Source organism: Sparus aurata, chromosome 23 (genome assembly GCF_900880675.1).
Source record: "Sparus aurata chromosome 23, fSpaAur1.1, whole genome shotgun sequence".
Lineage (NCBI taxonomy): Eukaryota > Metazoa > Chordata > Actinopteri > Spariformes > Sparidae > Sparus > Sparus aurata.
In genome coordinates, this window is record NC_044209.1 from 23,359,497 (window position 1) to 23,381,744 (window position 22,248).

Genomic DNA, 22,248 nt, shown 5'->3' on the forward strand with positions numbered 1-22,248 from the left:
TACCAAACGGCGAAAGTACATTGACAGACGTGTGCTGGCTTGAGAAAAAAAAAAAATCTGATTAATTTAAGCGTCCAGTCTATCGGGGGGTCTTCAGTAGTCTGGCCATGGGATGCACATTCACCGGTCAAATCAAATGATGTGCTTCGGTTTTGATGAGAGGGAGGACACAACAAAACCCAGTATGGCACTGACATGAAACGCGATATCAGACATAATGGAGCGATAAACAAAACAATGGAAAGTTGCTGTTAACCGTGGTCTCCGTCCTCAGAGATTCAAAATCAGACATCATACCTGCTGCTTTACCTTACAGTGCGCTTCTTGGTTCTGTTGTGTTGAATCGCAGACAACTCCCACCGCTTTTCTATGGATCGAGTATAGTCCTTCGTAGTCTGCAGTGAAGACTGCCGCCATCTTTAATCACAACAGAGTCCATCTGTCGATGGTTCTTCCCTTTCTACCCTCTCTTTCTCTGTTCCAGTCTCTCTGTTCCAGCCCTCTCTGTTTGTTGTGGGGGGTTCTTATTTTCCATCCAACATCAAACCACCATATCGACAGGCTCATGGGCCGCCCAGTGGGGGGGCAGCTTGAACATGCTGCATTGGCTGTTGTCCTTTTCCGAGCCGCAGATTAACTGACCACGTTTATTTTTTCTCAGAATAATACAGACAGCCTGCAAAAAAAAAATGATATCAGCTCTCGGGCCTTTGATTTCAACAAGCCTGGCCTCAAAGCTCTTCCACGATTGTCCCTGAACGCATCTTTTCCTCAGATGTTCTGATTGAAGGGATTTGGAGCTCTCTTTAATTGAGGCCACATCTGTAAGAAAAAAAAAAAACTACTTGCAAAATTTCTAAACGACAGATTCTGATCATTTAAACCCCAAGGACAGTTTTGACTTTTTTCCCCTGACCAGTTTCCAGCTATTCCATCATATATAACGTAAAAAAAAAAAAAAAGAGCATCTCTCTTTCAGGCTGAGCTCAGCTGGAATTCTTTGATCTCACCAAATGAAAGTAAATTTGACCTGAGCAGCCTCGGACTACATGTATCAGTACACGCAGAATGTCCGTCTGCTTTCAATGCATTTCATTCAAAGTGACACTTCCTTTTTGTTGCCCCCGCTCCCTTTTTTTGCGTCCTAAGCGTGAATGCAAAAGGCGTACCTTGTTTACTGTCACTGTTTTGTTCCGCCAAACTCTTTCAGGGAACAATAAGAGGAGTTGAATTTCAAAATGGTAGATGCTCTCACCTTCCTCTCCTGCTGTGATGCTCGTCGGATCTTGTTTCTGTGGTCCGCCATGACTGGGCGCAGTCCCCTGCCTGCCACTCTGCAATACTTTCTCGTACTCATATACCTGTTTCTGATTCTTACTCGTGTGTTGCTGAAAGATGAGCATCTTTACTTTATATTGCAGCTCCAGCCGTGCGACCCCATTGGAGGAAACAAGGACCAGATGATTGTCTGCACAATCGTATTGTAGCTATGGTAACAGACCCAACAGGCATGAGTGATGTGCACCTAATTGCTCCGTACGCATTAAGCAAGAAAAAAAGAAAAGAGAAACGTAAATGAAGCAGAGTCGTGCCGCGTCAAATTATTATTTTGGACATTTCACGTGTCAGCCCTGAAGGCTTTTCGATGAGCTGAATTATTAAGCGATATTTTATTTACACTTGCATCCATCTGCCGTATGAAGTTGTGAAAACAGCCCGCTGATTGAGGGGGTGAATGCAAATAAAGGAGGGGAAAGATGGATGAAAAGACATTTTGGAGAAAGGGGGAGAGATGATATTGCCTTTGTTATGTAGCTTTATCTGCTGCTTACCTTTCAAACCGGATTTCACACTCGCACGTCTGGTTGTGGCCGGGGTCAGGATCCAGCATACCCTCCTCACAATGACCAATTTTCTCCTCATGCTGCGCCGGCAAAGACTCCCAGAGTTGGTTGCATTTGTCTGGATTGGGACGCATTAAAACACATTTTATTCCCAGATTTTAAACTTGACGGCAGTCTGTACAAACAGGAAGTTGAGTTAATATCACTAATTCTATTTTCACAATACATATTTCAAGAGGAACATTTGAAGTGAGATCATAAGACATCACAAAGACAAACAGCACTATACCAAAGAGATAGCTGCTAAAAACATGTCGCTGAAATCGAAATAACTTTTCTTATCTCTGATGTTTAATCGATCAATTGATTGCAGGAACTCACTGCATGTTAAACAGTAGAATATCTAAATACATCCAACTTAATTATTCTGTCTTTGAATTCATAAATCATTGATTTTAGTAAAGCTCAATACTGCAAACAAAAAGTTAAAACTTAGGGAAGCTAGCTTGTTAGCAAGACTTTCCACAGAACAGAATCCTAGTCTGATTAAAAAGATCATCAGTTGGTTACCATGTGTAATTTTGGGATGATGCTTTATCATTTTGCCTCAGAGTGGTTCAAGACAATGGTTCAGCTTGACCTAACTATCAAATTCTTAATGAACAGAAAGCTAAAATTAGCATTTAGCTAACTTTGCTAACTTACTCAGCGCCTGGTCTGTCCAGTTACCTACATCATTCAATCATCATGGTTCTTAGTTAATCTGCACGTAGGCATGAATGAAATGCATTCTTAAATATGCATGTTCATACATACACGTATATATGTCTGGACATGTATGGATAATTATGTAGATAAAGTTTAAGATTTAGTTTTTCATATGTTTTAGGGGTTTTGCTTCTTGTACCACTGGGTGTATGAAATAAGAGCAAAAAGAAAAAAATTGCATAAATATGAAAACACAAAAGATCCCTTATGGCTGTACAGAAATATTAATTAAATGCAAGTATTTAAAGAAGAAACAGTGAAAGAACAGTTGGCAAAGGTAACATATTTTTGTAGGCTAACCTCGTAGTTAGCATCATCCTGCTTTTTTTGACAAAAAGTCTTGGGGATTTGCAGAGTAACAGAAAAATGCTGTGGGAAATACAAGTTTATGACACCTACATGTTTTGTTCAGCAAGATGATTTTCACAATTTTTAACCACTTTTTTATTATTTTTGAAGCATAAATGCAGTTGCTAGAAGTAAAAAGCTAACGTTAAGCTACAAACAAACTATATTTCAGTTGCGTGACTTCAACGCCACCACCACTTACTGTAGCTTCCTGCTAGCCTACATGATGATATTTACACTTATTATATATACTAGAAATAAACCAATCTACAAGTTGTAAAGACAGAGTGGGTTCAACTAGAGACAAGTGAGAAGTCGAGCCTCGTGTCGGCATAATGATGCTTAAAGCCCCCAACAGCCTCTGTAGTCTCAGATAGCCACTTGTTAGCAACTGCCTTTTTCATTACATTTAAACACTTTGTAATACACAAGTGGGCTGTTCAGTGACTTATTTTATGTCATAGAACTAAATGTGAATGCCGGTCAACCTATACTGAACTAACCGTTAGCTAATGCTAAAGTAATCCAAAACATATATATACAAGCTTCCACACACAGCCAAACTATTTATAAACTATTGAAGGTATGACTAGTTCAACATCTTAGAATAACTTTACACTTATTTGCATCCTTTCCGAGAGTTAGCTTGACATATTGTGTGCTAGCTAGATGATAAGAGTGGTGGTGAAGTCATGACTCTGGGCTATATAAATAAAATTGATTTGATTCGATTTGATTTGACTCTCTCTTCTTCGTGCCTTTCTTGGTGGTGTTGGTTTGGTTTAGGCATGAGGAGTGAGACTTGTTCGGGTTACTAGACATTTATACTGAATGCTTTTTAAGAACTTTTTAAGACCATTTTTTTGACTTTTTTGACTTTTAGACAAATCATCTCTCTCATTTGAGCATTGCAGAAAAGTATTAAGATGGGTTTCATGTCGGAATATGATTGTTAAGTTGATCTACAATTACTACACTAGGGTGAGACTTGAAAGAGGGTGAAACTAGCTAGCCTGGCTCACAAAATCCACTGACAAGCCCATCTACATTTTAATGATTAACATTTCATACCTAGTTTATATAAAACTGAACAAAAACTAAAGTGTAAAAAACAACAATCTGCTGTTTTACTGGAGGTTATGTGGGACTTAATGCCAGAAAGTTACATGAAGTTACAGGACACGGAGTTAGCTGCTAAATTTGAAATTCAAATGGTGAGATTTTTTTTTCTAGCATCGTACCACAAAAAGTAGCCTTTGGACTATGAAAACTCTTGCTACAAGTTTAAATCAACGTAGATAAATCCATGGAAGTCTCAGGCAGAGAGGAATAACATTTCTGATTATGTGATTTAGAGCGATTCCAAGTGGGCTACACCTGCTGAGATGCAGAGCTGTTCAGGTGAGACTTTCAAATCCATATGAACCTACATCCACTTCATCATAGGATGAAAACTTGACCTGATACGTTGCTGAGTCCTGCACGCTGAACTATGACGTCATCCTCCAGAAACCTAAATCAATATAAATAGACCCAGGTGACTACACCAACATACTTACAGGAAGAAGATAAACTAGCCCGAGGAGGTTTGCTAGACTGGCGCATTAAATCATTTTGCTGGTCAGTTATCAGAATGCAAACACAGAGAATATACCTGCGTCTCACTGCCTCTTCCATAACAAAAGAGCTGTGTGCAGACACAAAATGTGTCTGTTGAACCAAAAAAAAAAAAAATAAAAAAAAAAATATTCACACACAGATTCGGGGCACAGCAGCAGTGTTCTTGCACAAGCGCAGCAAAAAATGAGATGATTCTTCAAAGCGATGCACCAATAAATAATTAAACAGATTGCTGCAGTGATACTTCTTATTCTCTCAGGGAGCGAGCGGCTTGGTGTTCCCCACATGAACAAAAACAGATCGGGTGTGATCTCTGACTGGAACACATTGTTTCTCCCCGGTTGTGATGCTGCAGAGGTTTATGATAAGAAATAGAAAATACATTGATACTATAAAATCAACTGAAAATGCACATTTCTTTAGATCCGCTAAGGCGATCAGTATTTGTTATAGATTGAACAAGCGACTGAGCTTTCAAGACATTTCGTTCAATAAAGCTTCGTCTTAAGGGCACGGAGAGAATAAATTCTAAATATAACGGATGAAAAACAAATATTTCACGCCCTAAAAGGATTACAGCTCAACTGTCGGCATTCACATTTCCCCCCCAAAAAACCTTGGGACATGGGAGATAGATTTATTGTGCATCTGGAAATGATATGGCTCGTGGGGCTGGAATGAGCCTAAACGCTGTCTAGAATTATTATTTTTCTGTAAAAGTTTTCAAACAGATGGAAAACTAAAGCAGGGCTGAACTCCCTGTGTCACATTTCAAGGTGCTCTGAATTAAATCTACCTATGTGGTTTATTCAGCGGAGCCCCCCCCCCACCACCCCGTTCTCGTCTGCGTGCTGACGCCTCGTTGTAAGCAGGTCAAGGTGAATACTCCACATCTGTGATTTCCACTGCTAACTCATTCCCAATGGAAATGAGTCTTATTCATTTTTCAAACAGCCTCTAGGATATCTGATCCGAAAAAAAAAAGGGGATGGGGGGGGAAGGCCCTCGGGCGAGCATTCATCTTTGATGTTTTGAAAAGAAAGACAGAGAAAAGCTGCAGTCGGGCTTCATGCATATTGTATCGCTGAGAAAGAGAATTACAGGCAGCCGACCGGTTCTCATAGTTATTAGCTATGCAAGCCCAATCTCACAATCTCAGCCCGCTCAGTATGGATTCACATACAACATCTTGACGAGGCTGCACACTGTAACATTAGTGGCTCCCATAGGTGTCGTTCAGGGCCGCTGTGGACGCGTCCCCACCGCTTTGTAAAAGACTGATTGTGTCCCAGGAACTTAATAAAGGCATATTTTGTTAGAAATTGATTAAAAACAGAAATATCAACCGACAAATGAGATGAAATTAATTTTGAGGAGCCCTTTATGCAGTTGTTTATGTACCCTGTAGTTTTGGGAGAAGAATTTCAATATTTGCATTATTAATGAGGTACTAATACAAACACAGAAATGTTTGTTTTTTCCAGAACTGAATAAACAAGCTGTTGTCAGGGGAGAATAAGGTCCCCAGAACACTGTGTGAAGCTAGAGAGGTGGCAGGGTCCGCCACATGTAAACAAAGTAAATGTACAGTATGAGACTGTGTTGTCCTTTAAGGTCAGTTTGTGTGTTCAGCTCATTCAGTCATGAAAACAAAGAGAGTTTGTTTATTTAGACATAACACTGATTGTGGTGACCTCTGACCTTTTCTCTGGCACCACAAAATTTCCACTTAACAGCATTTTTTACAAGATGTTGCTTTGTGTTTTGTTTCTGTCGTCATACATTAGTGCTGTATGCGAGTACTTCAGGGGCTAAAGAGTCTGATAGAATATTAGTTTGGTGATATAATCAGCTGATATTAGCCCACTGAGGCAATGTGATTGTGATCCTGGGCTATATTAACACAATTGATTGGATTTGATTTATGAACCAGCGGCTTTTCTTTTATGACCAACAACGTAGCCTACTGGTATACAATTCAAAACCACATTATACACTGAAACATGTACAGATAGAGATTTGCTTGCTATGTATGTATATCACTGCTGGTTCCACTGATCTTAACAGCTGTCTTTTATTTTGCTTCGTCTTTGTAACACTTAATAAATAGCTTTTTGGGTAATGCTGCCATATTCACTCATGCGTCATCACGTGTTTTATTAATATCTACTGCCACTTCTTAAATAACATAAACTAAACTTGCTGAATTTGCTTTGCACAACTGTATGATTTACTGCTTTCCCCTCCCTGTAGGTAGGAGGCGTCACCTTTACTTGTGTTGGACTGCTTTGTTTGTCAATTAATTAAACGCGTGTATGTAAAAGAGAGAGAGAAAAAAGAGGGATGACAGTGTAATGAGTGAGCTCTCACCTCCTTTGTGCTTCTTTGTTGTTGCTGACACTGCAGGAAGGCGAGCAGAGACCTCTGCTGCTGGAAGCTGCCACCGACACAGACACACGCTGTGCGCACACGGTAGGTAACAGCGTCCCCTGGTGGTCAGGTTACAGCAGCGCGTGTATCCATATAGCCTGTCTCAGCAGCTCACGTGGTTCTTGTGTTTGTCGGGGGGAGGAAGTCGAGTCTCTGCATCATGTAAAGAACAATGGCAACATACCGCGCCCGCATATTTATGGCCTGCAATCACAGACAGGGTGGAAACGAGAACTTCTTAAAGGCAACTGATTGGAAATCAGCGCAGGCGCGGTGGCCAAGTGGTAAGGCGTCGGTCTCGTAAACCGAAGATCGCGGGTTCGAACCCCGTCCGTGCCTTTTGTACACAGCTTATTCAATAGAGTCACCTTTTCATGTTTTTACCAATCTTATTATTTTTAAGAAGAGAGCCACACTGACCAATCAGCATTGTGTATTTCTGCTTTGATTTGACACATGACAAAGTTTATTTCTTTGTAATGCTACAACACAGGATTGTGCAGTGAAATGTAAATCAAAATTTAGAATCAGAATCAGCTTTATTGGCCAAGTATGTGAACACACACAAGGAATTTGACACAGTTTTTTTTCCTTTGCTCACAATGTACAGACGTAAACATGAACATGAACTTAAACATAACATAACAAACATTCAACTAGAAGAACAAAAGAATGGTATAAAAAAAAAGTAAGTAAGTAAAAGTAAGTAAAAGTAAATATGTAAGTAAAATATCAAGTGTTCAGAGGTCTGGTCTATTATAAATATATATTTAATATATATACAATATCTTATTTACTCAAATCCAAGTGCTGTATCGTTGGCAACTGGACATGTTTCAGTTTCATGAAGACGTTTCACCTCTCATCCAGGAGGCTTCTTCAGTTCTAATCACTGGAGGGGAGCTGTAGGCCATCTTGGCCAGAGAAGACAGATAGTGGAGGAGGTGGCCTACGACATTACTTTTCACCCACCTACACTGCAGTACAGACAGTTTAACTACAAGTCACACCTGGGCTCACCTAGCCCTTGCAACCCACATGGAGGCCTGTTGGGTCAACAGGTAAGGACACTCTCACACAGAGTTCAGAAGCCTGAAGTTAGTTAGAACTGAGGGAGCCTCTCGGATGAGAGGTGAAACGTCTTCATGAAACTGAAAGATGTCCAGTTGCCTACGAAATGTGTTGCTGACTATGAAACTTCACCTGATATTTCCCATCGGCATGGGGTTGACTAGTTAATGACTTAACTTTCATTTCTGGGTGAGCTGTTTCTTTAAGTTTAGTTTCAGATTTCCCCCCTTTTCTTTAATATTATTGCGGTTGTTCCTGCAGAACTTTTTAAGACCATTTTTTCTAACCTGAAGTTGAGCAGGTATGTTTTTAAGGTTAGAGGTGAAACAACCTCCCCTCACATTTCATCAATCAGCTGTGTATTTTTCAGAATTTCATCAAATGTAATTTAACAGTGTTTTGCACAGTATTCCAGTGTGCACACACATCTGGAGGAAGTCTAGCGCGGTTTCCTGGGTAACGCTCATTGTATGGCATCAATGATTCATATCCGCTTCATGCTGCAGCGTATCATCACGTTCCATCTGTTGTAAGTGACCCGCTGTAAACTGATGCGTGATGCTGGGAGGGAAACGACTGGAAGCTGCTGCAGTGTTTTGCAAAATAAAAAAAACCGTAGTCGGCAACATCCACAGCACATCGCTGGTGGATAATGTCCAGCCTCCAACTGCCATCGCTGTGAGGTGAAATGCTGCTTTTAGAATGTAAATCAGCACCTTGGTCGTTGCAAATCAGATCCAGATGGTGAAATTGCCGGTTCGGGATGTTATTCATCTTTGTCTTTTATGACACGATGCGAGCATGTAAACAAACAAAATATACAGAGGGTTTGATTAACACGGCAGGGCTCTGTTATGTCTCCTCACATTATGATTCAACGTTGAGGTAAAGAGCTCGTTTAAGAGGAATTTGTTCTCTTAATCGTTCAAGATCATTTTTCCACAGCAGCTCTAACGAAAAAAAGGAAAAAAAAAAGAGCTCATCGTGCTGTCAAGGCCATTGTGATTGACATGCTGCAGTGCCAGCAGCTTGTTACCATGGTAACCTGTATGATTTTTGTGCTGGTGTGTGTGTGTGTGTGTGTGTGTGTGTGTGTGCATGTGAATAGTATCAATAATAATAATAGAGTGAAAAAAAAACACTGATCCCATAATCTATGAAAGTAATATGAGACAACACTTTATTCTGTTTTTTTCCTCCCCGGGAGGATTTCCTGGGAGGACAGATGGTGAGAGAACAAATACACTGACATGGTTTGTTTATTTTTTTATTTTTTTATGTTTTTTGTTTTCTACAATCCATCAACCTTACCTAATATTACCTTATGGTGGACGAACAGATCTGGAGACAGTTTGAATTAAACAAGAATGTCATCCGGAAATAATGTCTCACCATAAACGTGAACCTACAGGAGCAGATGACACGATCTCACTCTGGTGGAAACGAGCATGTCGCGTCACATTTCCTCAACAAGCTTAGGAAAGCAATTATCAGGACCGTTCGAAATAGTTTTTTCCTTTTCACACCTGCTGTTCAAACTCCGGATATAGCAACGGGAGAAGTGTGTGCATTCTTTACGTTTCAATGATCAGACTCTCGCCGCCCTTTTTCCTGGAGATTTTGTGGCACAGATGGAGGCCGTGTGGTAGACAGATCTCTGTTAGTCCTCACTAAGCTGGTTTAACAAAGCAGATAAGCACTGCCCTTCCAATTAGGAGACGTGTGTGTCCCTGAGGGAGCTAATTGGTCAGATTTAGTCACCACGTTCTTCACCTCAGTTTTCATTTTCACATTATGTTACACTGTTATTGTGTTTCCCATGTGTCATGCTGAAATATAACCCCTCTGGCTGCTTCCTTTCTTGATCGACTCATAAATTACAGTAAATTCAGCCCCCTGGTGGCAGCCTGAGGTAATGACAGATGGTGGAAACATTAATCCAAATAAACTTTTGCATATCAGTAATTATTACTGGCTACTTAACATTGTAAATGAGTTGTGTGCAGATTTTGTGCTGCATATTTTCCCCCCTCCCTAAACTTGGTCATTAATCAGAATCACTTTCACACTTTTGCTATTATTGTATAATAGTATTAAACTGTAACTAGTATGGTGTCTTCCCTCTTGAATTTGTTTTAAAATATTTACATTGATTGAATGTAAATAAGTATATTCAATCAAATACAATGAAGTACTTTGCTTGATTATTCCATGTTCTGCTCCCTTATACACAAGGCAAATACTGTTCTTGTACTCTCCCACATTTATCTGATAACTTCAGTTACTAGTTACTTTACAGATAACACGTTGCATCATAGCCAGAGTATCACATTTTCAAACTGATCTAGTCTGATAACCAGGAAAGTTATAGATATCAAATAGGCCAATCAGTTGTAGCCTGTATAATATATTGTACTTGTATTTTCAAGACTTTGCATACTTTAAGACTTTACTTTAAACTATATTAACACTTAAAGACAACTCAAGACTTTTACATACTGTTCATTTTGGCGACTTTCACATGTACAAGTAATATTTCAACACGATATCTGTGCTTCTGCTTAAGTATAACGTTTGGGTACTTTTTACGACGCTGAATGTTTATAGACAAAATTACATTTTTACTGTGCTGCACACTTCCTGTCAAGTTATGCAGATTTTAATTTAATTTACCAGGCCTCTATAATTATACAAGCATTTCTACTTTTGTGATGGAACCACACAACTTTTTTATATTCTTTATTTTATTCTCTTTAAGGGCTAAAATAGGAGGAGGAGGATGAAAGAGTGTGTAACATGCAGGATGTTGGCAGCAGGACCTGGTCTGCTGCTGCCGGCCGCACACACATTGATTTCCTCGTCGTTCGTGTGGGCGGCAGCATTCTGAACCGAGACTGGAGTCCTTCAACACTTTCTCTTCAAATGTTATTTTGTGGATTTTATATAATTAAACACAACACAGCACATCAGTGGACAGTCGAGCAAAGCTGTCCTTGAAAGAAAACAAAGTGCCCGGAGAGTCCCAGCAGGAACACACAACTTGTGCTGATGGGAAGTCAGACTTTGTTCGGCACATGGCTGTTATTGTTTATGTTTGGAGCCGTTTAAGCCAAGACTTCATTGTGTGCCATCTGGCTCTCGGCTGGGGAGCCAAACAGTTGATTAAAGGACGCAATTAGCGTGGAACAGGTTCTGTCGGCTCGCCCCGGCAGGGATTAAAGAATGCGCTCATTCATTGTGACAAACACGCTGTCATGCATATGTAGGATGGGCGACTGGCATTTCTTCAATTGCTGTTTTTTTTTCTTCAAGAGCGCAACACTGCTCCTGAAATGTTAACACGAGGTCAGCGCGGGTTGTTGTGTGTGTTTTTATGTGTCAGTTTGTGGCGTTTTGGGAGAGAAACTGCCTCAGTCACAATCACATTTCAGCTTCATGGTGTCACCTTCAGCTTGGTATGACACCCTGGAGGGAAAGCAAGAAGAGAAATACTTTGTTCTTTAAATTTATTATATAATCATTCAGCTCGTTCAAACATCTCACCACAATCACTTTGTCTGACCAGAATCTCAGCTGTTTAAAGGAAAATAATAATAATCAAGAATATTACAATTGCATAATACATCATAGTGCCTCATTTGTGCATCACTTTGAACATAACCAACATATGGATTTGAAAAAACATATCAATATAAATGTGATTAGAGATTTCTTTGCACATTTGTGATCTGCTTTCGATCTTCAGAACCGTGCAGTGGGAACCAAAACAATAACATCCCAAAATATTGATGCAAACAACCAACAAACATTCAGAGCGCAGAGAGGCTTATGCTCCCATGCAGTAAGGTTTTGGTCCTCATGGGCAGTGGACGGACAAAGGAAGGAGTGCCACCTAAAGCAACTCAAGCATTTATACAGAACAACAAATGAGAAGACAAAGTGCCACCAGGTAATGTTTGACTGACAGGTGATCTGCAATGAGGTCTCAGCAAAACATTTCAATATTTGCTTAACAAAGATTTAAACCTCATGATTCAATCCACTGTGCCTTCAATTATTTCAGTCTATTTCAATGTACAGAGCTCAGCAGTGTCTCCAATATCCATAGGCCAAAGTCCAGCATAGAGAGGCTGAGTGAATGTGGTCTGGACTCTGTGGAGGAGAGTCGTGGTTTCAGAGACGCTGTAGAAGGACAGAATACCTGCACTGTGATCCAGGTACACTCCGACTCTGGAGGAACAAGGACCTGAGACAGGGGTTTTGACATCGTTGTACCAAAAGTCAAAACCGTGTGTCTCCCATCTCAACGCCCAAGATTTATCATTGTATCCAAATGCACATGTTTTCCACGCCCCTGCTCTGCTGATACTGATACTATGCGACAGCTACACCAACTCTTCTACCTCCACACTCCACCTCCCAGTAACAACGCCCAGTCAGACTCTCTTTACTCAGGACCTGAGGCCATTCAGTGAACCTGTATGGCTGACTAAAATAAAACTGATTTTTACCCATGTTAGTTGCTTTTCTGTTCCTACCAGATAATACCAGCCGAGGATGTGCTGTGTTTGGCTCCAGTGTGATTTCACGTGAATATTTTAAGAATTCACTTCTGGTCTTGGGTTCTTGTTTTGACAATAAAACCTCCACCTTGGTTACTGTCTCTAAGATATTTGCCCATTTCTCACTCAGAACGTCCTGCAGTTTATCCCTGACCTCTGACACAGCCGCTGTCACATCCTCAAAGTGCCTCAAAGGACTCATTTCAATGCTGGATAAGTGTGTAGCCTCGCTGAGTTGTGACAGTGAGGGGTAGTTGTGTAGAAACTGGTTGTGATCCTCTGTGTGTGAGAGCTTCTCCAGCTCAGCGTCTCTCCTCTTCAGCTCGGTGATCTCCTGCTCCAGCTTCTCCTGAAGCTCTCTGACGTCAGTCACTTTAGTTTTCTGCTGCAATCTCACCTGCTGCTTCACATCAGAGCTTCTCTTCTGTATGAGACGGATCAGCTCGGAGAACATCTTCTCACTGTCCTCCACTGCTTTATCAGCAGAGCGGTTGATGGCCTCCACCTCCTGCTGAAGCACCTTCACATCCTTCTCCCTGCCCTGGATTCTCTGCTGGATGTTTTGCCGGCTCACCTCGAGCTCTCTCTGCCTCTCGGCCCTCTCTGCTGCAGCTGAAACTGTGTCGTGGCCTTTGTGTTCATCCATGGAGCAGAGATAACAGATAAACTGCTGATCAGTGCGGCAGAATATCTTCATCACCTCGTCATGACGAGAGCAGATGTTCTCCTGGAGCTTCTCTGAAGGCTCCACCAGCTTGTGTTTCTTTAACCGAGCCACGTCATAGTGCGGTTGGAGGTGTTTCTCGCAGTAAGACACCAGGCAGACCAGACAGGATTTGAGGGCTTTCAGCTTTCTCCCAGTGCAGACATCACAGGCCACCTCTTCAGGTCCAGCGTAGCAGTTCAGATCAGCAGGAGCAGCCTTGGGTTCAGTCTTCCTCAGCTCCTCCACTAAAGCTGCCAACATGGTGTTTTTCACCAGGACAGGCCTCGGTGTGAAGCTCTGCCTGCACTGAGGGCAGCTGTTGGTTTTCTTCTCGTCCTTTTCATCCCAGAAGCTTTTAATACAGTTCATGCAGTAGCTGTGTCCGCAAGGAATAGCCACCGGGTCCTTCAGTAGATCCAAACAGATCGAACAGGAGAAGGTTTCCCTCTCCAGCTGGACTGCTTTCTCCGCCATTTCACCTCTCTGTGGCAACGGCTCTGTGAGTTTCACTTTCCCAGAAGTGAAACTATTTTTAGCGCCGATCTGAAAACAATGTGTTGTCAGCAGTGAGCAGGGCCTGTCTGCTCTCGTACTCCCCCCCCCATGTTAGTTACACCCATCTTCAATCTGTAGATCTGAGGGAGAGGAAAGGAGGAAACGTAGACAGAGTGGAGCGGACTGTGTGTGAGAGCAGGAAAAAGAAGAGGGGGGAGTTACAAAGGGCTCAAGTTTCAGCTTTATTGTCATTATGCAATGCGGGAATGCACAATGATATGCAGTCGTGGCCTTTTTTCACACACACACAGAAAATGGGTGATTTAAAGACTAAGCTGTAACCAACAACTCTCTATTCAATGCAAAAAGGAAAACCCCTCGATTACAGCCTGATAAAAAATACAAAGAATAGAATAAAAGAAAAAGAAAAATGTTCTAAATTTTCTAAATTCAATCACAGTCCTGTAAACAGATAAAGATGCTTTATATGTTTTAAAACCTGAACACAGTCTATGTGAGCTGTTGAATTAAAGGTCATATAGTGTAGAAAGGGAGATTAAAAGCAGGTCTAGGTGCTTTATAAAAATATTTTATGTAGAAAAGCCACCGGCAGAACTGACGCAGAAACATGGCGGACGGTGCCTGATCATGCCTGTGAGAGCTGACCAATCAGAGCAGACTTTGAGGGACAGGAACTAAAACGGAGCGCTCAGGCAGAGTGCATGGAGGTGCTGCAGCAATGAACAGCATAAGAAAATAAAGAATGTTTCAATTTTAAAATTATGTAACCTGGAAGTGAGCATAACGCAGGCCCTTTAAAAACTATTTTCTGGGGATGTGAGTGGACTCAATCCTGACACATAACTGAGACTTGTCTTTCAGTGTTGTCTGAGTGTTTTTGTCTTTATCAGCTCTACTTATGAAATTCTAACCAACAGGACCAGTCTGAGATTCAGCACTTTCCCAATCTCTACACTCAAAGCGTCGTCTTTGTTCTGACTTCGACCTCTGTCCATCATGGAATGAGCACTGGAATATAGACATTTGATGTTTTAGAAACTAATGAACCCCCTCCACACATCACTGTGAAGGTTTGCATGTGGATAGGCTGTTGGGTTCGTTGCCAGAAAAGTACAATCCATGAGAGGTATCAAATTTATGCTCATCTCTCAGCAGCTCTGGTGACTCAAACTCTGCAATGTTCCTTTTGGTAAAAGAAAAAGTTAAGATCAAATTATTTTTGCTCTAGAAAGCGCAGCCTCTGTTAGGAATGCTAAACAGATGAGGGCTCTGCAACTGTGAAGCAATATCTAGCTTCAGATCACACGAACTCCAACAGCTGCCACTGGCAAATTATCTACTTGAGCTAAGAATATAACTAATTGAATAAATATTTTTAGTTTTAACACCACAGAAACAACACGTTCTTTCTCTTAACGCTGATATAAAATGGGTTTGTTTGCATGTAAACACTCTCAGTTAAATTGGATATACAGCAATTTGTGGTAAGAAGAGCAATGCCAGCAAAACCTTAATTGCAATAAGTTTTATTTTGATTTGCACAAATTAGAGGTAGAACAGCCTACACAAGCAGGAAAGTGGGACGCTGAACCACCCTCTGAGATGTAGCGCACGACTTCCACAACTTTCAGAGCTCGTTCCTTGCTGAAGGTTGGACACAATCGGGCAAGTGTTTGTGGGCCATGACCCAGATACTTACTCCCCGTCCTGCTGGACACTGGACGACGGCATCATCTCCCATTTCAGTCCACACACTCATGAGCTGAGCGCTGCACCGTGATTCCTGTGTGAGCTCGCAGACGCTGTTGAGGAGCGTGAACGTTCACTTCAGCTGCAACATCTGGGAGGACTGTGTTTACTGTGATTACAGCCCTGATGGTGGTGCTGTTTACTGGGTGTCAGAGGGAAAATGAAGGCTTTGACTCGACTATCAGCGGTTCGATCTGAAGGGGTCTCACCGAGCCAAACCCAAAACCAACTGTGGTGGACCAAAATAGAGTAATTTACTGCGTGTTAAACATTCAAACTCACAGTCAGCAACAGGCAGCTCGTTTACAGACTTCATAACATAAAATGTGTTTTATGAAGACCAAAATAACAATGATATCAGCTTCATTTAACATCATTATATGGTGCAATTTCTGTCATTGTTTGGAAGTCTACACACACAGTAAATGCTCAATTCCTGTTGAGTCAGTGAGCTCGAAGTTTAGTTCCTATGGCACCATCTACAGGTGAATATTCAAACTTCACACACAACAATCCAGCTGATTTTTCTGCTACTTCTTTGGTGAAGGCTTCCCACTCTGCAAAGTGTGTACAAGTGAAATGCATTTCTTCTGTTTGCAAATGTGAAGAACAGAGTATATACAGAGTATATACCATTACGGAGAGGTCGTACGTCACAGGTGCCACTTGGCGACGCCTCAGTCTGCTCCATCGTCCTCCTGATTCACATTGTTCACATTTATTTTCGACTTGTGACTGAACTTCCGCTGCTGTAATCTGTATATGTTGTGGTTTTGTTGGTGTGTCCTCTACATGTGACATCTACTGAATGTTTTTTTCCTGCCAGCGAGAAAAATCCCGTCCTGAGGTTTCTTCTATTTTTCTTCCTGCCACACAGATTTTTTAGGGGAAAATGTTCTTCACCCACTCGAGGGCATTAAGACAGAAGATGTTGTGCACTGTACGGATTGTAAAGCCCACTGCGGCACCGTGATTTGCGATTCTTGGCTGTAGAAACAAAATTGACTTGACTTGAAACAGCCGATGAGGTCACGCACATGCTCATAATTTTAAGGGGATATGAGATCACTTAACAGCTATTTAGCGACCGTAGACTTCCTGAAAAAATCTCCTTAAAGAACAACAATCTGAGAGCATGCTGTGATGCTATCAAAACAACTTAAAGGAATGTTCATGTCCTTCTTAGGAAAGGAAAGGGTCTAAGAGTTATCACACATCTTTACTGTAAGATTTAAGTTTTTGAAATAAGATCTGAATCCGTCAGCTGGCTGTGATGTCCGTGACATAGTGCAGCCGGTGGTGGAGCTTTGCTTCGGTGCAGTTTTGAGGTACAACTCAGAGGCAAATATAATCCACAAGTAAATATGATGTAATATCATAGATTAAGATAAAACTTTATTGACCCCAGAGAGGAAATCCACAAGTTACCAAGATAAACTATAAGTAGTAGAGGTACGTAAACCACCTTTACCAGCTACAACACGAAAGTAATGAACGCATTATTATTATTCTATGCCACTCTGCATAATGACTACTTTTACTTTTGGCACTTCAAGTATATTTTAATGGTAATACTTTCATACTTTTGCTTAGGTAAACATCTAATACACATCTCTAACGTATAACAGTGTATTTCTACACTGTGTTACTGCTAGGATCTGTGTACTTCTACTGCATCTGCAGACAATGCAGCTGAAGTATTAAAACACTGGGTTCAGAGGGGGAAAAAAAAAGAGGAAGAAACACGTGTCACTGCAGACTTTAAAATAGACACGCAGTGAAAACCTCAGCTTGCCTTATTAGCTCACTACATTTCCAAACGGCTTTTTTTAAAACCCCCAATGAATGAAGTGCAGTCAGAGGCATTCCCAAAGCACAGGGAGTCGACCTCACAGTAACACGACAGGCAGCGACCCGCACCGGGCTCCCAACAAATAAAAGTACTGTTGAGCGGACCGGCTATCTGATCTCTCTCTGGCTGAATAACATTCGACCTTCAGTCTGAGCTTTGACTGAGTTTCGACAGAGAAATGCTCGAGTTACCTTTTTCCTTGTGTGACTCTGCTGCGGCTGTAAACCTCAGGACTTTCAAGGCGGTCACGGTAAAATCACAACTATAAATGCAGCTTCTTAATGCAGTGTAAACTCTTTTGTCTTTTATTAAAATGGTATTCGATGTAAAAGGTGCGAAAACACAATAAAAGAGCCACTGATTACAAAGAGCCCTCACCTGATTAAAAGTTCCTGTCTCTGTTCCTACAGCAGGGAGAAACTTAGAACTTATTTTATGTACATTTACAAAAAAACACAAGTGTCATTGGTTATTTTTACAGCAATGCCGTTAACATTTTCACTGTAACATGCTCTATTTACAAAAGGCACACGGGACACCCGGATGCAGTTCTGTCAGTAAATATTACACATGGGGTGTTCGTAACCGCAGAGAAAATCTGGCCACAGGGCATATTTCCGGATGAAAGGAGCTTTCCTCAAACATCTCGCAGCGTTTCTGTCGCACTTGCACAGCAGCTTTTCACATTTGTCCTCCAAATCATCTGCAAAGAAGAACACACACGACCACTGTGACATTTTTCGTTGCGCCAATGCTTTCAAAGACTTTATTCATTCTGCATCCTAATGGTTCATGCGCTGCAGAAACAATAATTGTGAATATTATTAATCTAAGTTTATATTGATTTTTTCAAGTACCAAAAATTGTTTTGTGACATGATTGTGATAATCACGTCTCCATGTCTGTCTTGGATTACAGAGATATAATCTATAGACGAGCCCTCGCCTCCATTCTAGATTCAGGGTATCAGTCATCCTAACATTCGTTGCTGTTGACTGTTATTCTACACACTCTGTACGATTTAGAGATGGCAGGCATTGGTTTCTATTTACTTATGAAGCCCTTAAAGGAAAACCCAAACTAAAAATATCTTTTATAATATCCACCCACCCTCATGCAGATGGAAAGTCAGGTAAAGTTTCGAAGTCCACAAAATGCTTCTACTGTGTCATTGCAAAACAGTGTTGTAGCATTGACCTAAACAACTGAAGGGGTACTAGTTCGAGAGCATTAAAAATGCATAAAATGGCTCCATTCAGGTTGTACGACAGAATCCAAGTCCCCGGAAGCCATGAGATCGGTGTTGACACTCTTTTATAAGCCTGTATCTTCACTGTAGCTGCTAAACTAGAAGCATTAGCACGCAATCCGTCTGCAGTGGGTGCACAACTTGACGTCAAAGGTGTAAATAAGGTTTTTTTAAATCAATTTGAGACCTTGGGGCTTTCCAGAGACTTGGTTTACGCCAGACAAACTGTATTTTCTTCACATTTCAAAACAGGTCTCCGTCTACCTCAGTTGTTAAGGAGAATGCTGCGACACAGTTTTGCTGTGAAGCTCCAGAAAGGTTTTGTATGAGGTTGAGTAGGTGATGCCTGAATTTGAACTGAACTTTTATTGGAGTGAATAGTTACAGTCTTTTTCTGTACCAAGTGATTGGTTAATGCTCAAAGTCTGGTGTGTAAGCCGTACTTTATGAACATTTTAAACATTTAGCAACACACGTGGCTACACTCGGCTCTTGAATGTAACCTTGTCCTGTTGTTTGTTTCCTTTAAAGTACTTTTTTGTCTGTTTAATCAGTTTTAAGTGATTGCAGATTATAACAAAGGTTGAATGAATGAATGAATGGATGAATGAATATGTTTAAATCTAATTGAGGCTGATGCTATTTATCTATAGAAATAACAGCGGGTTTACGCGGGCTTGAAATACCATTAGCTATATGTCATAAACTTCCCGTCTATCCCCTCCAATCAGCTGCCTGCATACTGATACTTCATAAACACTGTGGATACTTGTAGATCAGCCTGATCTGAGTCGGTGCTTTATACTGGTTATCATCGCAGCAGCTGTCTTATTATCCAAATACAAACACACAAATATTTGCACAGGCGTTAAAAAGAAAATGTGTTACCGCACTCAGCTGTCTTGTCTTCACACGTCCACTGATACTGGTCTGTTTTGGTTTGGCAGCCGAGGCGTTCTGCATCCCCATAACAGCAATCGTGTCTGTGGCAGCACCTATTTACATGTGCAGAAAGATTAACAGCGTGATAAAATGTCTTTATTGGGAAAGCTGAACTCCAGACCAGACAAAGACAGGGTCGAGAAGGCAATAGTCACAGCCCTGTGGTTAGAATCACACCAAAGCTATTTTGAAGGCAGGGCAGGATCGCCACATGAGTTTTCACAACTGATAGTTAGCAGTTAACTGGTTTGAGGGGGTTCGATGCCTTGCGGCGAACGAGGAAAAGCAACAGCCGGCAGTTAGGATTTGGGTGTGGAATTTTTGGACCTATTTTCAAGTACCCAACGGACCGAGTGAGTCTGCTCAATCTGGATAACATCCCCTCCTTTTCCATCCCATCGCCCAGCATTTGTGGTTCGGTCTGCTCATTCAGAAGCGGAAACTGTGTGTAGGCTATACGTAGGATGACAGGGAAGAACCAGAGGCAACCAGGGGGAGGAAAACATGTGTGTGAGAGGAGGGCTAACCATCACCGCTGCACGCCCAATTATATATCTTCTACATCACATAATGTATAGGTGGGACTTATATAGAGTGTCAGCTGAGTGTTTACATTTTGCTGCACACTATCATCAGGTGCCCGGCTGTGATATTCTTGAATTCCGTTCTTTTTAAAAGCCGTTTCCTCACCAGTCTGCTCTGTCTCTGGGCCAGCCGTGGCCCCCGAGCCCACAGTAGCATCCGTACATCATGTACGCCAGGGCAGATCTCCCGGTGCTGCATTTGATGGCTCCTGCCAGCTCTAGTAACCCCCGCTTTGTCCGCTGGGTCCTGCGTGCCGCCGCAGAGGCCACGGCCACTGTAGAGAGAAATAAACAAAGAAAAAGGCCATTAAGTAACCACTTAATTAAATATACATTAGAAGTACTTTCTCACATTTTTTCCAACAGAGATAATGAATAAAGTGTCCTCTAGCGTGCCCTTCCAGAGGAGAAACGAGTGTGAAGTGCCATCGCTTTACTGTCAATGTATCACGCTGGTGCCCTTTTTAATTTTTTTGCCCCTGCCCCTCAAACATCCTGAGTCCGCCACTGTTGAATCCTGAAGGCCGTAATGTTCAGTTTATGTCAGGAGTGCTGTAGTTTGTGGTGCTGTTGGACTGTAGACAGGGACGTTTTTCTAGGTCTGCAGCTCATGATTATTATACTGTGTCCATTAACAGGTCGATCATTTTCTAAATTAATTGATTAGTTGAAAAAATGTCCATCATTGTTTCCCAAACCAAAGCTGAAATCCTCAAATGTTTGTTTTTTTGTCCATTACTCAAAGATATTCACTTTATATATACTATAGATATATATTATACTTTAAGTCTCATAGATTAATTAGATTAGATTAATAAACCAGATTTTTTTGCATTTAAGAAGCTTGAATCAGATTTCTTTCCATCCAAAATGTAACCAAACCGATTAATCGATTCTCAAAATAGTTGTCAACTAGCTGATTAATCAATTAATCATTACAGCTTTTGATGTTTCTGTTATTTTGTCCATCCCACTTGTATCAACAGGGGTAACCTGAATAACCGGAATACTTGTGAGTATAATACGGCTGAATCAACACCTCTGTTTAATAGGTTCAACAAAAAACAAACATCACAGTCTCATGAAGGAAGGATTGATTTGTGTTTAAGCTCGGTGTACTTGATAAACCAGCAGCTGACTGTACAAAGTTCCATTTCCTAACCCTAACCCTGGTCACATAATGGAAAGGTACATGCACATTTAAGTCTTCCTTCATAAGACACATGTGTGTGTTTCTGCAGTGCTATAGGGGAAAAAAAGGACTCCAAGGGTTGACTTTACACTGAGTCACATCTCACACCTCATGAACACCAGGAATCTGCCCTCTGTCTGGACAGACGTTCAGACTTTAAATGATGGCAGCGTTTGTAATCTTGTAGAACTCAGTAATTTGGTTTGCTTGCACGTCCTGCCTCAGATGAACACTTTCACTGGTTTGCTCAGCAGATGTAAACACGGGTTGTGTCCCCTCGAGGCTGTTACCTGCACCGAATGCCTCTGCATCCCCTGAAACAACTTCTGAAGTTTGCTGCATTTCAAAACTAATGAGAGATCCACAATAGCCAATAAGTAAATAATGAACTTACCTGATAGCAGGAGAAGTAACCGGTAAAACGCAGTCATGGTGTGCAACAGGCAGCTGAACTCCACACGAGAGTCACTCACACTCTGAGTGCAGCTTTGAGTGGCAAGCTTTTTTTAGACGCTGTTTGAGTAATCTCCTGAGCATCACCATTGGCCAGAGGCTAATCCATGGCGATGCCCCCTGGAGGAAACAGCCTGAAGCTTTCACTGCCTCTCCTCAGCTAGACCAGAGTCTCCGTGTTTGTACTCCAAATCTCATCTGCGCTGGTGTCCTTTGTGGCAGATAAAATACATTGGGTGTAACTTTTTTAAAGCTTTGTAAAAATCAAATGTGTACAGGTAGCAGTGGAAACATGTTTGTCTTTATATGTCCACCATTCAGGACTTGTTTCCTTTACGTAACATCACTGTTTTTTTTGTTTT

At 41.4% G+C, this 22,248-nt stretch overlaps 3 protein-coding genes and 1 non-coding gene across 10 annotated transcripts in view; 1 reads left to right on the forward strand and 3 right to left on the reverse strand.

The window, feature by feature from the left end:
• axin1 (axin 1) overlaps positions 1–1,717 on the reverse strand; it is a 39,195-nt gene extending 37,478 nt beyond the window's left edge. For 2 of the 7 annotated variants that reach the window (XM_030408421.1, XM_030408422.1), the window contains exons 1-2: positions 1,256–1,717; positions 298–822 (exon numbers count right to left, since the gene is read on the reverse strand). The gene's annotated coding sequence lies outside the window, so the exon portion shown is untranslated. Of the gene's footprint in view, positions 1–297; positions 823–1,169; positions 1,188–1,255 lie in introns of those variants that run through there. The other 5 variants (XM_030408415.1, XM_030408417.1, XM_030408414.1 and 2 more) reach the window with 5 other exon arrangements.
• A 5,560-nt stretch (positions 1,718–7,277) lies between these two features.
• Positions 7,278–7,349, forward strand: trnat-cgu (transfer RNA threonine (anticodon CGU)). The gene has a single exon. It is a non-coding gene; the product is annotated as a tRNA-Thr (tRNA).
• A 4,224-nt stretch (positions 7,350–11,573) lies between these two features.
• On the reverse strand, positions 11,574–14,013 carry LOC115574978 (tripartite motif-containing protein 16-like). The gene has a single exon (XM_030406697.1). The coding sequence runs from the start codon at positions 13,821–13,823 to the stop codon at positions 12,456–12,458; it is 1,368 nt and encodes a 455-aa protein (XP_030262557.1). The 5' UTR covers positions 13,824–14,013; the 3' UTR covers positions 11,574–12,455.
• A 3,739-nt stretch (positions 14,014–17,752) lies between these two features.
• On the reverse strand, positions 17,753–21,909 carry pla2g10 (phospholipase A2 group X). The gene is made up of 4 exons (XM_030408368.1): positions 21,828–21,909; positions 20,348–20,516; positions 19,604–19,710; positions 17,753–18,169 (listed from the first exon to the last, which is right to left on the reverse strand). The coding sequence occupies exons 1-4, from the start codon at positions 21,862–21,864 to the stop codon at positions 18,021–18,023; spliced, it is 462 nt and encodes a 153-aa protein (XP_030264228.1). The 5' UTR covers positions 21,865–21,909; the 3' UTR covers positions 17,753–18,020.
• Positions 21,910–22,248: the final 339 nt, after the last annotated feature.

What these genes read in the sequence shown, in the direction of transcription:
- LOC115574978 (XM_030406697.1), bottom strand. Translation starts at nt 13,823, where the DNA reads ATGGCGGAGAAAGCAGTCCAGCTGGAGAGGGAAACCTTCTCCTGTTCG.
- pla2g10 (XM_030408368.1), bottom strand. Translation starts at nt 21,864, where the DNA reads ATGACTGCGTTTTACCGGTTACTTCTCCTGCTATCAG. An exon ending in GTTACTTCTCCTGCTATCAG is followed by an intron (nt 20,517 to 21,827) that starts GTAAGTTCATTA and finishes TTCTCTCTACAG; the next exon opens with TGGCCGTGGCCTCTGCGGCG. An exon ending in AGACAAGACAGCTGAGTGCG is followed by an intron (nt 18,170 to 19,603) that starts GTAACACATTTT and finishes TCTTCTTTGCAG; the next exon opens with ATGATTTGGAGGACAAATGT.